The sequence below is a fragment of the Myiozetetes cayanensis genome, unplaced genomic scaffold (genome assembly GCF_022539395.1).
Source record: "Myiozetetes cayanensis isolate MyiCay16 unplaced genomic scaffold, myiCay2020 scf7, whole genome shotgun sequence".
NCBI lineage: Eukaryota > Metazoa > Chordata > Aves > Passeriformes > Tyrannidae > Myiozetetes > Myiozetetes cayanensis.
In genome coordinates this window covers 7657730-7673330 of record NW_026087964.1, presented here as the reverse complement: position 1 = coordinate 7673330, position 15601 = coordinate 7657730, and the positions used below count along the sequence as shown (strand labels likewise).

Below are 15601 nucleotides of genomic sequence, written 5' to 3'. Positions count from 1 at the left end.
AAGACAGGGCTTGTTTCCCTCAATCCTCCCTCCCCGCCCCCCGCAACATAAAATATATAAATATTTGGGGCACTAGGAAAATGTGCATGTTGGATCGCAAGCACAGCCCAAAATCACCATGGAGCAGGTGTAAGGATTGAGTCCCCACAGGAATGGAGCAGAAGGTTGTTTGGTCCATGCACCTCTGCCAAGCCTAGATGCCACAAACATTATCAGCACCAAAACATTTTGACATAGAAAGGAAATGCGTATGCTCCATAGGTTCAGGGTTGGGCAGCAACTTTTGGTTTTGTGAAACCAGAGACCTAAGTGCCATTTAAAGCCTTTACCAAATACAATTTTAGTTCTTTTTGGATACATTATAATGGAGCTACTGCGGTTCAGCATTGTGCAGAGAGGGTTTGGAAGAAAGTCTGTAAAGCTTAATATATGTGCTGCATTTCACCTGACAGTAGTATTGAGATTTAGTGGTACTGATTAAGTGTAAAAGGTATAAGTGATAGCAGAAGTAGGGTTATTAAAAAATATTATGGCTATTAATTATAGAATTTATTTCTACCCATTCATTTACACTTACAAAGAATAAAGCAGACTTCCATTCTAGACTGTATATATCTTGCTAATACCTAGCATGTAGGAAAGGTTTGATTTGTAAAAACATAGCTAAAATAGTAAAAGAAATCAGAAAATCAAATGAAAGATACATTTGTTGAAAGAAGAAAAGCTAACTTGCATGACAGGAGTTATATACAAGCATGTTTTGCAAAACACAGAATTACTATTAATTATTAGTATATTAGTATAATGTTAACTTAGATTTCATTGGCACAAACTGTATCATATTAGCTCTGCATATGAAAAGGCTGAAGTGTGTGCATGACATGAGGGTGAACTTTAGTAAGGGACAGTTGAAAGAAAGTTGTACATAAGAAAGTGATACCACTGTTGTGTTACCAAAATAACATGGTACACTTCAAAAAAAAAAAAAATCATGGAAGACATTTGGCTTCACTGATTTTTGCATTATAATTAGCAATGGCTCCTGTTTCCTACCGCATGCAGAAACTACTCTCATGGAAAAACATATTCTAATTACATGTCATCTCTTTAAAAAATGATCACAGAAAGCAATTCTTTCATTTCCACAAACTAAAAAGTGAAATGAACATCTTGGTCTTGTTTGATTTTTTTTTTTTTTTTCGGAAGGCCTTGTGAATGAATGGATGACAGGACTCAATTAACTGAAGCTATAAAAGTTACATTTAAAAAAAAAACTTCTGCACATGTTCAATAGTGTTCAGCAACATGTTCAATGATGCACATAAAACCTGAAACTCATAGTAAAAAAATACCCATGTTTCAGTACCTCCCCGTAACTATGCCTGTCATCTGAAGAGTAACTGATATATGGAGAATAGGAGATCATATCTGGGCGGTCAATGTTATAGATGGCTTTATTTTTAGGAAGAGCAGCCAAATCCCTGTAGTCAAGAATTTCATCTCCAAGCTTTGCCTAAGAAAAGGAGGAAAGAAAGCAGTGAGAATAAGAAAGAATATGATCAGGATGCAATCAGACAAGGACAGATAAGCGTAGGTAGAAAAGTCATCATCATAATAAACCACTTCTTGTGTTCGTGCACATATAAATCTCTTGTACTTACTACACAGTGCTAAATATTACTTTTAAATACTTTGTCACTTCTATGACTTTGTCACAGACATTTGGCTAACAGGAGTAGCATGGCATCATTCCAGTTCCCTGGTTATATCCCACTTACTGTCTGCACAAACAGATATAGGGGACAGATACTGTAGTGTTTTTCAGGCAAAACACCCTTCATTTTGAAGTGGTTTCAGTGTGCAGAATTCCCCTACTGTAAGCACTAGTGAATAACCAAACATGTATTTCCAACATATACTATCCATATGCTTAAAAACATTAGTCAGGTCTTTAATCTTTCCCATTCAGTCATGTCCCACAGCTTCACCTCCTCTCCAGGCTATGTCTAAGTAGCCCTTAATTACGGGTCACAGACCAGTAGATGATGGATTTGCACCATGGTGGATGAGATGGAAGATCACAGATGTCAATCAAGTAAAGTTCAAATTGTGTCATAAGACTCACAGAGCCAACAGAGGGAAAGGGCTGTGTTGCTCCCCATTCTCTTCTTACTACGCTGATTTCAGAAGGGTAATTATCAAACTGCCATATTTGCACAGATTATCCTTCCTGTAATTGCACCAAAACTATCCAGAACATACTATCTTGTAGATATGATGACAAGTTGGCCACACTGAGACTAGAGAAATGGGCAGCATAATTGCCTCATTCCCAGTTCAGGTTTTACAGAATAATAAGCTCTTTTTTGGCAGCAAAATGACGAGTGAATCTTGCTGTTCTCTGAAAATCTCAGTATGGTCAGCTACAAAACTGTAATGTTTTCCACATGCAAAAATACAAAAAGTATTTAGGATTTATGTGTCAAGTAATTATACTTCTTCTTAGTATGAGCTAAGAAAATTTCAACAGATTTTCCAGGGAAGTTTTCTATCAGGCTAATCAGACAGGAAAAACTTATTTTGGTAATTTTCAAAGCATTTCTTCGTACAAATGTAAACTATATGGAAAGAAGGACAATTCCTCTTAACTAAGAAAGTGCAACAAAGCTGCCATAAAATCACATATCCCCATCCTCAAAACTAATGAAAAAATTTGCTTTAACCAAATATGTGACTCTTCATCAATCTACACATCTCCCTTTCCTTCCAGCTACTTTGAGAAGCCAAAGAGAAATTAAATAGTCCCCTAATAAAAATAAGTCCCTCCCTACTGAGAAGCCAGTGGTAAGCTCTGATGCAGAGACAGGTAATGCAAAGGTAAGGAGTCTGTCCATCACATCTCTTCCAGAAATACTTTGACAGCATTGTATCTAGAAGAAAGGCCAAGGAGGCTGTGATTTCACTTTTAAGGTATCCAAGCTTGTGAGCATTATTCTAGCAAATCTAAAGAAGTTCAGAACTGGGAATATTTAAATATGAATCCAGATTCAGTTGAAACGCACTTTCTTCATGTTTCCTTAGCTTACTACTCAACTGTGACCCAGAAACGTGCCTGTCCTGAGATGGGACATTGTTCAGACTGACTTTATTGCTCTGACTTGATGCCTCTGAAAGTATGACCACCACAAATTCACAGTTCCTGAGCTTTAACTGTTTTCCCTAGATTCCCTTTCTCCAACACAATACTTCACAGAGCTCACCAGATGGCAAGGCACAGTTTTACTATGGGTTTTAGTGATCTAAATCTGTGCTCCTGCTGAAAACTGCTGTCCTGCATGCACCATTCAAATGTGCCTTCTATGTTAGCATTAGAAGACAAGTAGATAACTGGGTCCCTTTTTTTGCCTATTTTGTTGTCTGTAGGTTTTTTCTAGGTTATTTTTTAGCTCAATCTTGTTTCAAATTTGACTGATCATACCACTGTGTACCCATTAGTACTAGTACCGAAGACATGGCCAGAGAGGGACAGGGCTACGTGGTGTGTAGGACCTTCCTTTCAGTGGTAGCATGAATTTATGTTTGGCAAAACCAATCACAAAAGCACACAAGACAAATCTTGAACATGTCTGTATGTCATAACACTCCTGTAATAGAAAGCAGATGTAAAAAAAGCCAAGGAACCATTTTGGTAATATAGAATTCAGTAACATGTTTTTAATTCTTTTTACTTTCCTGTTTGTGAAAGCCAAAATGGGATTTAATCAATCTCACAGCTTTGACAATTAAGGAGAGACAAGACAGATAGAGCAAGAGCTTCTCTCCTCTGGGGAAACTTTTTTTCCAATTGACTCATATTTGCTAAGCAACTTTAATCTTTCACAGTCGCAGCTGTATATTACAGTAACAAACATTAGAGTTGTGTGCTGATTTAATGATAGCCTTTAAAAACAAGCAAACCAACAAACAACAGAAAAGGAGAATGGAGGTTTGTCCTTGACTTTTAACGCCTGTGAAGTGTACTTAAGACTGTAATCACAAGCATGAGGAAAAATAGTACCATCCTACATTTAGATAAATGTCACTATAAACCACATAAATCTTAGAAGAATGCTCATGCTGATAAAAACAATGACATGGTCCATGCCTGGAGAAATAGAGATCATCTGGCCAAAAGGAGTGCTTACACAATAACAGGCTCCCAGCACAACGAATTGTCTTCATAATGACATTTTTTTACTGGGATATACCACTGGTATTCACAAGCACTGGAACTCAGAAACACTAATAAGCATTTAGATAAGGGGCAGTTCTTCCACTTTGAGTTCAGTCTTGCTCAGATAAAGGGTATATGGCATTCAAAACAACTTTTACTTGAAGGAAGAAGATCCAAGGCATTTTTTTGCTTGTCCCAGTATGGTAGATAAAAGCCCTCAATATTTGTATAATTACCTCTCTGGAAGCCAATTGCATCTCCAGCAATTTTCTTAGTATATGGCCCTAATTGATGAGAATAACCCATCTACCAGAGGGATACCTGGCCAGAACATAGAAATGTCCTGAAATACTGAAGCCTTTCAAGAGATACTTGTATGGATCATGCCACACTTGTAGATATTTTTACCTGTTGTTGAGAATTTGGCCAGGAACATTACCTACAGCAATTTTGATCTTGTATTGAAACAATACTCATCATACGATTTTATAATACCTGTTAGTTTAAATTCTGTCTCTGGGCTTTCCAGAGCTAGAACTTCTTAAACCATAAACACGTCAAAGCTCCTCTGAGGTTAGGGACTGGCATTTGGCAAGGCCAGAGTCCGGCAATCACACGCATGAGTGTTTTCATAAGCAATCAGATGCAGACTCAAGAGCTCAATTTAGACAAGTTGTGTTCAAATCTAAGCTTGTAATCTACCTGTGGGCTGTACTGTTTACTTAAACTTTTCTTTTTAGAAAGTGTTGTGGTATTTTGCATGCTTTGGTATAAGCCATCTCTAGTTGTAATTCAAGTGCTATAATTACACCACCAAAAATTAAAGGAAACTGCCAGTATTCTGTTATGGCAAATGCAGTATTCAAACATTTTAAACTTGAGAAAGTAAATTCCATTTTAGAGGAATCACCATCTGCAGTGGTTTGGAGACATTAACTTTGCACACAACGTGCTAAATTGTAAGAGGAAGCAAAGGTTTTCCCCATCCCACAGAATGAATTTCACCGTGAAATACTCACATAGATCACACGGCTTGGGGAACCTGATGTACTTGAAGCAGGTACAGAAATAATACTCTCAGACGAAGTCCTCGTTTCCTATGGCAGGAGAAGAGAAGCAAAGTAGATAGGAAATAGAGGGGAGGGAAAGATAATGCAACTGTTATTTCAGAAAGAACATAAAAGACATTTAGTTTAACCTTTACCACTCAAAAATGACATATTACAGAGAGCTCAAAACATACAGGCACAAAGTTAAATATAAAAGAATATTTTTTCAATCAATCAAATTAACCTTTTGAAAATGCAAAAATTGTTTTACACGTGACTTTCATTTCCACTCTCTTCAGAACGAAACAGGCTAGATCACTTCTGCGGTGTGAGGACAGCCTTTGAGGCACTACCAGGGACAGGTCAGGTTACAACATTTTTACTCCAAGGTTATACCACCAAACCATTCTACATTGTGTCTGGAACATTTGATGCTACTGCGCCATTCACTCATAGCAAGCACAACATCCTGCAGAGCATCCTGCATCATAGGACAGCTACCCTCCTTTGTTGATTGTAAGACTACCAGATTAATTTTAATACTCAACAGGTTTTGCTCTGTTTTCAATCATTCTGGCATTCAGTGTGACACTTACTGCTTTCTTTTTGGTAGATTCCTTTATGATGAAAAAATATAATTACTTTTAAATAACAAAGGGCTGTGAGATGCAATTGTATTAACCACAAGTGAACAGACATGTCATTCATGACTGAAGTTTAAACAAATCTTACTATGAAATCGATGGGTTTATAACCTCTTCTACCTAGATATGTTAACTCTGGGAAAATTTTCTTGCCCATCTATGGAAAAACCTGTCCTTGACTGCAAAAAGTATGTATTTTTACATGCACTCAGAATGACCATAAATTTACTCTCTCAGTGAAAGCTGACACTTGTTACTTTGAGGTTACAAGTATTCAAACCCTTAAAAGAATTTTAGTGTTATTAAGCTGTCAGGTCAATGTAGTATCCTTCCTACTATTTCAGTTCAGAAGTATTTACTAGCTTTTAGAGCAATATGTAAATATATCTTTACTGTTCTGTGATAACAGAGCAAACAAACTAAGTTGTCATGAGTATCCTTCTACTGACCTTCTTTAGTTCAAATATTCCTGTGGCTTCTCTTGAGACAATATGTGGAGATACATAACCATATAAAAAACATTCAGTTTAATTGTTTTGGCATGTCTGACTAGGATTTTGGAATTTCATCCCTCTAATTTTCAGTTGTCTCGCACTGAGGCTCTGCACATAGTCAGAAGGTCCAAGAGAGCAAGCATGGAAATATCTGAGAACTACTTGTGGCTGCTCTCAGGATGATCATTTAACATGGCCAGTGTAATTAAACTCCTCTTCTGCACAGTTAAAGCACTTTTCAGTTTTCCAGAACTTGTGTAAATGATATGAAAGTGTCATCAATACACTAATGTCATATACAAACCATAATTCTCCTTCAGCATGTCCTTACAGGAAACCTAATGCAGAAGAGAAAAATAACTGAAGAAAACTGCACTATTCCAATGTTTTAAACCCCGTTAAAGTCAAATCACAGTTTTGGATTAAGCTCAGGGTTCTGCAGATAAAGCTTCAGAGCTTCTTTCTGTGTCCTGGGCATGGTCTTGGGCAGCTGGCTCTAGGTGGCCATGCCTGAGCAGAGAAGTTGGACAGGATGACCTCCAGAAGTCCCTTTCAAGCTCTGGGTCTTCCCCTGGTTCTTCTATCATTGGCTGTAACATGCTGCTTCCCTGGCATCCAGTGAGACCCATCCCAGTCTCCCACCTTTGAGTCCTCCCCCAGAAAACCCAGCGTGAGTCTTGCACGTTTCCAGTAACCCCTCTGAACAATGGCTCATTTTCCAAGTGGACATTAGTAACAAGTGGTGTCCTCCAAGGGTCCATACTGGGATCAGCAGTGCTTAGTATCTTCATCCATGACAGGGACAGCGGGATTGAGCACATCCTCGGCAAACCTGCAGAGGACACCCAGCTGTGTGGTGAGGTCAACAAGCTGGAGGGAAGGGATGCCACCCAGAAGGACCCTGATAGACTTGGGAAGTGGGGCCATGCAAACCTCATGAAACTCAACAAGGCCAAGTGCAAGGTCCTGCACCTGGGTCAGGGTAATCCCCAATATCACAACCACAAATCGAGTGGTGAAGGGAGAAGAAGGACTCAGAGGGTACTGGTGGCTAAAGAATTGCATATGAGCCATTCCATATCTTACACATCTTTTATTCTCTGCATAATTACCTCTTTTAGCATTCCCAGTCAATTCTTTGACTCTTCTGCCTCTGTTAGTTTTTTTTCTCTGTACTACACATTTTTCTTCTTCTTCCACCTACCTCTTTTTCCTTTACGCCTTTTTATAATCCTTACTTGCTCTTGTTGATTTAATTTCTTCTGTCTTTTCCAGCTTCATCCCTTCTGCTTACAGTCTCACTCTCCCATCAATTTCTTTATGCTGTCACTCTCTTTCACAACTTCTTTTTCCCTCCATTCCATCTCTGAAGTTTTGGAGCATGCTGCTACACTTACTCCCTTTGCCTTTATCACCTACTTTAATTACATGCTGTACATATGTCTATACATAGGAAGACAACTCAAAAACAACAAACTGCAAGGTTGACCAGAAAATTTCTCAAGCAACAGACCCCTTTCCAAACTTTACAAGTTATGTTGAAAAGTTCATTATTACCCTCTTTGAAGCAGTATCCTTCCTTCTGGCTTTACTTTTTCAATAAGGAGCAGAAAAACCATAAAAAGAGGATAAACTAAAAGACAAACTACTAGACTCAGGAAGATTATTTCATATTCACAGCTTGTCATGAAGAACACCAGAGCAATCGCTTCCCAAAAACATGGGTACAAAAAATACAACCAAGATCTTTCAGGGTAAATCCCCCAAATTCTTTTTTTCAAACTGCAATTTAGTCAAAGTTGCACTTGTTAACACACCATACTCATAAAAAATCTTTTTATAGTTGCTGCCTGCTGTTCAGATTGTCCCATGTACCTTCCTCCAAGCCTTGAACCAGAGCAGAGCTTTTTTGAACAAGGACACCAAGGGTACCACTTGGAGCATCAGAGAACATTAGAAGTGGAAAAACCCCCGACACAGCCTCTGCATTAAACAAGATAGTCATAACTCAGTCCCGCCACTTCAGAGGAATCATTAATTTTTCATTTCCTAGGGGCAGCTTATTCATCTGCTAACCTTGTAATTCAAGTTGCCAGAACTCCCCCCTTTTCTCCTTGCACATGGACAGGTGCACAAATCATCCAACTTAAGGAGGTACTTAAAGCCAGAGATTAAATTAAGTTGGGACTGCCTTGCCAACATTTTACAAACAAATAATAAAAAAGAAACTCCAAGGAGGGATTTTTTTGTAAAAACAAATAAAGTGAAAATCCTCTGATCTTTTAAGTTTAGAGCCACATAAAAAGAGAAGAGGTCATGCACTGATCACATCATACTCAGACAGAAGTTAAAAATTAGCTTTTTTTTCTTATTCATATTTTCATATTTTCCTTATTCAGCTTATACATGTAACTCCTAGGTCAGCATTCTCCTGAAGTTGTAGCTTTAATCACTAAGTAAAGGCAGAATATTTACATTACATTATTACATTATATTAACCTACTAGATGCCTGTAATTTAAAAATTAAAATTACAGTTGTGAAAAAAATTCCAAACACGTCCCTCCATGTCTGCTGCAAAAAAAGCATAGAGAATAATATGACAATCAAATAACACTGGGTAAAAATACAATTGTTTTACCTTGTTTTTTTCTTCAGCCTTTGCAGCCTGTCTACAACCTGGATGCCAAATGGATGTTCCTGGAAAGAAAATTTAAAGTTCTGCTTCAGTTCCCCAGTAAGAATCTTAAAAACCTCAAAATAAGAACCTTAATAAACCCTCCTACAAGGTTTTTCAAGACACAGCATACTGACTATTTCCCCTGCTAATGCATGGATACTTTCAAAGCTAACACTGACACCCTCTCAATACTAGTAAGACTGATCACATACATTTAAAAGACGAGGTGAACTTCAGAAAGTTACATGTGTTTCAATATGGGAGACCAACATCCTGTTCTATTACAGCAGGAAGGGCTGTGTCCAGCTGGGTTCTGCATATCTCCAAGGATGGAGATCCCACAGCATCTCAGGGCAAGCTGTTTCACTCTCATGGTAATTTTTTCCCTTATATGTAACTGGAATTTGTAGTACTCTTTATTATCCACATTCTTGTAATAGTCTGGCCCAGGTCATACAAAATAGCACATTGTGATGGGATGAATAGCATCGTGGCGTGTAACCCTAGTTAAAAATCCAGTCTGTCTTTCTGACTCCTCCACTGTTCTGATCTTGCACTTCTATATGTTTGTCTCTCATTAATTAAATACTAAGGGCATATCCATCCTGGAGGAAGAAATGCAGAATGATCCAATTCTCTATTGCATATAAGTATCATGTGTAAGAGGATTATGAAGAGAAATAAGTAAACTTTGAGTGTCAGATAGAAACTTAATAGTTTTGCACTGGTCACAAAGGATAAAAGATATTTTAAAAAGCTCAGCACTGTTCAAAACCTAAGTGTTCAGTGGAAGCAGAATGTGTAGAATGATACAAAATAAAATAATTATTTCTAAATTTTAATAGTAAGAAGAAACCTTTATCTTTATGCCAGTCAGCTCAGATAAGCCACAAACTAAAGCTCAGCACAGTTAAATAATGGGAATGCACTGCAACTTCTGCCTGACTAAATGGGAAATTGAGAACCTTTCTGTAATAAATATTTAATGTTTATACTGGGTGGAGAGCACCAAAGTTATTGGAAATGCTTTGTTTTCACAGCAGTTTGATAGTTTTCTAACTAGTGGATTTTGGAAACAAGATAGAAAGTCTATTTCCCAGAAGACAGACGGAGATCATTTGAATTTATTTCACAAAAATAACCCAGATGAGCCCAGACTCTTGCAGTAAAAGTCTGTAAGTACAGACCAGATAAATTATGTTTACTAAGTTACTGAAGTTTTTTGGTACTGAACCACTAGGAAATGTATTTAGAACACCTTTAAATTTAATGCTAAGTTGTCTTCCAGTTGCAGTGGGTCTGAACTTGCCCCATATTTCTCATAAACTGATGTAAATCTTTCCAATGGATTTAAGAAGCATTTGGATTACCTTTTTTTTTTTTAATATATATAATTACTCCTGTCTGCAGTCAAGCAACACTGGCTGGGAAACTTTGTCATACAAAAGAAAAAGAGTCCTTTCACCCAAAAGTCATCTGCTGGATAACCACTGATAGTTTCTACTAAGAAACATGCAACACTTGAAGGAATTTTACAGTAGTTTATTAAGAGGATGAAGAACAAGTTATAAAACCCTGGGTTCTGACATTTTTTTTTTATTATCTAACACATCAGGTAAGGCAGTCCAAATAACTAATCACATATCTTTCATGGCATTAACATCAGTTTCTAATGGAAATTGTTCTATATGCGAAGCAAAAAGTGTATGATAGTAAGCTGGCAGAAACATTTCATGCATCAGAAAATAAGTAAGATGGGTCCAAATTAATAGGACCTGAGCATACTTTGCTGTTATTTGAACTAATAATCAGCACAAGACTTAACAAATAACCACTCTTACAACAAAATGAACTTAAAAAGAAGATTGACTTGCAAATGGGTGTCAAAGGGCTTGAAAGCTAGAAACAATTTTGTACTTTGATACAGCTTTTTCAAGCATTGATTTGGCATGGGATCTTAGTACTGCTAAGCTGCTTTGCAATTGCAAGAGCCACAGCATTTTCTGGCTCCTGAGGGAGAATCCATGAGCACAGACAAGGATCATTATGTCCTTTAATGAGCTAGTTCTTGTTGCAAACTAAAGTGACAACAGAATTGTCATTTCAAATAACATACTGAATTATAAATAGATCTTACTAAGACCACCGTTGTGTTTTAAATAAAGTCTAACTTTTCCAGCTTATGGAAAGAGTTCAAAGTACACTTCTAGAAAACTGGACAATTGCATAGTTGTAAATACACATCTGGGCAAGCATGTTATTTTAGGATAATACCCCAGCCTTGCAGTTCCCACATCCTACCGAGTTTCTCTTTCCCGTTTCCCTTTGAAAAGATAATGCCAGTCAAAGACATATGCAAAAGCCTTCCTCTTCTCTGGTGTTTGATCTTGTATTTAACTGTGTAGTCACTTTTCTTTGATCAAGTTAGTACAGTTGCTACATATGAAGGATTTTAGCTCATATCTATTCTAAATAACACTTTTTTTCCTTACATACTTTATTGTGCAAGTCCTTCACTATTACCACTGAAAGTCCCTGACAAGAAACATTGCATTTCTCCTGTGCAACCTTGTGGCTGCATAAGGTACAGGCACATTGTGTGGCAAGGGCTTCAGCACCATGGCATCCTCCTCTCCACCCTCTGAGGGCACTTTTCCTCCTCTTTTCCACCCTCTGAGGTCTGACTGAGGGGAACTCAGGTAAAGGACCTTCAGATTTTCTCTTCCTACCCAAGCGGGCAATGAGTACAGAACTGCTCTTTGGGTGGCAACAACAGCTTTAGGAAACCTGTTGTTCTTTGTGTGTGTTAACTTCCACCTGGATCATTTATCACTGTGGAAAAATCACATTATTTTGGTAAATGGAAAATTTTATAATCTTCACTGTCAATACTCACATCTGCAGGAAGTAACTACTATCACTCATCATCCCTTCTGTCATTTACACTTACTACCGGATTTGAACGTAGAAAAAAGTAATAGGTAAGAATCAACCAGCGTTTGCTTTTGCTTTTCCTTAGCCTACATATTGCACTGTCTGCTTTCTTTGCTAGTTATGAAGTGAGAATAAGTGCAAAACAGCTCAGCCATGCTATCAGGTGTGGGTAAGGGGCCCAGTGTAACTATTTTATTTTTTGTTTGTTTGTTTGTTTTTACCTTGAAGATACATTTCTTCTCCTTCTGCAAACATCTGATTGCACCTGACACATCGTGCGCAGGTTGGATGATAATGTTTTTCTCCTGCCTGTTTGGAGAAAAGGGTACAGATGATTAATCATATTGATCAACTTAGCAGTTTCACTATGAGAAGGTTTTCTTTCATCCTCTTGATAATGACTAATTAGCATAAATCAGTTAATGACAATTAGTTCAACAATATCCTACAACCACAATGCCCATTTTTGATTCCAGACAATTTGTGATTTAAAATGTAACTAGGGTCCTGCTTACACAAAAAAAAAAAAAAAAGGTCATGTGCAATAGTTATGTTTCTGAATTTACAGAATGGGAATGAATTTATACAGTGAACACATTTTTCCTGTAAACAACCATCCTGTGCACCAAGTGTGGGGCAGCTTAGAACTTACCTGCACAGGGAAGCTGGGAGCTTGAGCATTGATTTGCAACTCAATCCTAAATTCATCCTGATTCAACTGAATATGCAATCTTAATGCTCAGTAAGAGCCATCTTGTTCAAGTAATGTTTGTAGCTGCTTTGGAAGTGTCTTGCAGGTACATAGGTACTAAAGGGTTTCCATGAGGAATGTGTGTGGTGTTCCTACAGGACTGTAAGTTCAGAGCTGACACTTTGCAGTACTGTGCACTGACTCCCTCATGCAGACAAGACAAGAGCTTTACCAATGGTTCTGAGATTAATTCACACAATTTAATACCACCATTTTAACTGACTGGAATGAGAACAAGACTGAGCCCTCAATTTGTTGAGAACAGCTTAGTAACTCACCAATTTTCATATATTTGAATTCCCAATTACCTTATGATCATGTTCATTTAAAGTGTTTAATCACTGACCTCATTGTGCTTTTCAAAATGAGGCATCTACTTGCTGCAAAGGAACAAGGGCCTTTCTATGTCAGAACATCAACATGTAACACAGACAAGGGTCAAGTTAACCTCAACTGACTATCAGGAAAAAACCCCAAACCAACCAACCAACCAAACAAAAAAACCCCAAATAAACAAAACAAACAAACAAAAAACCCCCAAGATTCTTGGATCAAGAGATTTATGCAGGACTCAATTTTCACAGTTTGGCCAAAATTCAGCTCTATGGGTGACTGTGGGCAAACCTGTTAGCTCTGGTTCCCACAGACAAGGACAGTAGCATCATAAGGTAATATTGGCTTGAGCCAGTGACAAAAATAGTATTCTTCTGAGAGAAAAGCATGGGCCAGTCCCTCCAAACTGCACTCCTATCCCATCTTTCAGACGACACTTACAAAACAGAGTTCAACAGCCCAAAGTTGGCTATTGAACATGCTCCGAGCAGTGCTCACTCTTCCAAACCCCTACAGAGCTGAAAGCCAAATCTTGGTATCTCCTTCCTCCTCTTTGGTCCCACGCTCTTCTGTGCCAGACATGGTTTAAATGGCTTAGGGTCAGTGCCACTTCCATTATGAACAAAAGCCAGGAGACCAGTAAGTCTAAAGCTTAGTGAACTTTGTAGACTAAGTTTAACTTAAGGTTAAGCTAAGTTTGACTTCAGTAGAAATTCTCCTTAAGTTAAAACTAAGCCCATTTTGGTCCATGTAGAAGGTCTCATAATCTGCTTATCTGAAAAGGGTTGAAAGTGCTACTAGGATTGTGTGTGCCTTTAAGAAACTACTATGAAGTATTGCCCCACTGTCTCAGGTTGTAAATATGCTCCACAGCACTGCACTGTAAATCTCCCTTCTATTAATCTGGAAATTTAACCCTGTTTCTACAACGATGATTTGTCTTACTCTTTCTCACTGACTGGATGTCAAAGCTTTCAGAGGTATTTATATTAAAGAATGTAGTCCATGTCTGGGAGCTATTTTGCTATTCACAATATCAGTCACAGGAATGCAGCAAATTTAGGTTAAAGAATCTCTGGTTTTACTTCATCAGTGCTCACTTGATTCACTCCTGAAACCCCACTGCAGCATTTTAAATCAGCAACAAAGAAGAGCAACACATCACATCAGAACTGCTATTTTGAAAACATCTTTGCTCCAGTTCATTCTTTTAGTGGTGTCATTTGTGCAGACTTCAGAGCGATTTTGCAACTTTAGACATGGAAGATGATGACTACTAACTGTGATGACACCTTTAAAGTATCAGACCATGAACTATCAGTATTGGGCTTAAACCTCAGGTTTACAACTGCTTGCCCAAGTGCAGGTGCTTAGGCACAGAAGGGTATTTAACTATCACCCCATAAACTTGATATCTTTGGAATATCAAGCTGAAAAGAAATACCATTTCCCTTGGAAGGTCTGTACTGCACAAGCATTGCTAATGCCTCAATAATTCAACTGATTTAGCATGGTTGATACAATTCCCAGGCTAACACTCTCTAGGGGAATTCAATTACTTCTTTGCTAAAATAAACTGCTAGAACACATTCTCAGATAACCTGGATGTATCATAGCACAAAATCTATTTCCCTAAATTTAACAGTACAACCAAATACATAATTTTAATTCACTCTGCATAGTCAGTAATATAAACTAGCTGTAGAATGGCACAGAGAGACCTCTTTTATAAATTAGACACAACAATAACAGAAAAATTAAGGGAGAAAGGTGTAGTGATCCTTTTGCTGATGACCACAGCAGGATAATCCCAATGGATTTTGCATAATTACCTCTGAATTAAAATGGGATGAACTCAAAAATTTTTTTGTAAGTCTAAGTGCTGACAATGGTTTTTGTTGCCAGTGTCTTTTTTATTTTGTCCTTCTTCTAATCAAAGCCCAGAAGACAAGACATGGCAGACTCTTCATCACTTGGAAGTGTTTAAAATAGATCACTCTATCTTTCTAAATGAGAGGTGCTAGCTGAATCTGAGGCTAGGGAGTTGCAGGAGTTAACTAATACTATTTCTTGATATGTTTATACAGTTAGCCTGATTAGATATCATATATTATATTCAAACCTAGGACTTGGGTGTGAATCATACACTCCCTTGCATACATACCAAGGAAGCTTTCATAAATGTCCCTTTCTCCTCTCTCTTCATTTTCAGAGGCTTCACCTCATGGATGAACAATCAGTTCCAGTAGAACCCAGACATCTTATAAACTTAGGGCAGTACCTGTTTTATGTTTGCAGTTTAGTTGTAATAATGGCCTCATTATTTTTTCTTTTCCTGATTTTATTTATGTGAGGTAATTCAATGCAGCAAACAAGTTTCTAACCATATGGTTACTTCTTCTTTGCACAGTTTGATTGCTTACTTTGACAGATTGTTGTCTCAGTGTTTAATAAAATACCATTACACACACAGCACAGAAGAAGCAACATTCATCTCTGAGAGA

The 15601-nt window shown here is 37.7% G+C and overlaps 1 protein-coding gene across 10 annotated transcripts in view; it reads right to left on the bottom strand.

Moving 5' to 3' along the window:
- Positions 1–15601, bottom strand: part of ABLIM2 (actin binding LIM protein family member 2) — a 137830-nt gene that overhangs the window by 39456 nt on the left and 82773 nt on the right. For 8 of the 10 annotated variants that reach the window (XM_050337624.1, XM_050337623.1, XM_050337625.1 and 5 more), the window contains exons 7-10: positions 12235–12322; positions 9041–9099; positions 5233–5310; positions 1367–1513 (exon numbers count right to left, since the gene is read on the bottom strand). In XM_050337624.1, the coding sequence (XP_050193581.1) occupies positions 1367–1513; positions 5233–5310; positions 9041–9099; positions 12235–12322 (372 nt within the window). The remainder of the gene's footprint in view (positions 1–1366; positions 1514–5232; positions 5311–9040; positions 9100–12234; positions 12323–15601) is intronic. The other 2 variants (XM_050337629.1, XM_050337632.1) reach the window with 1 other exon arrangement.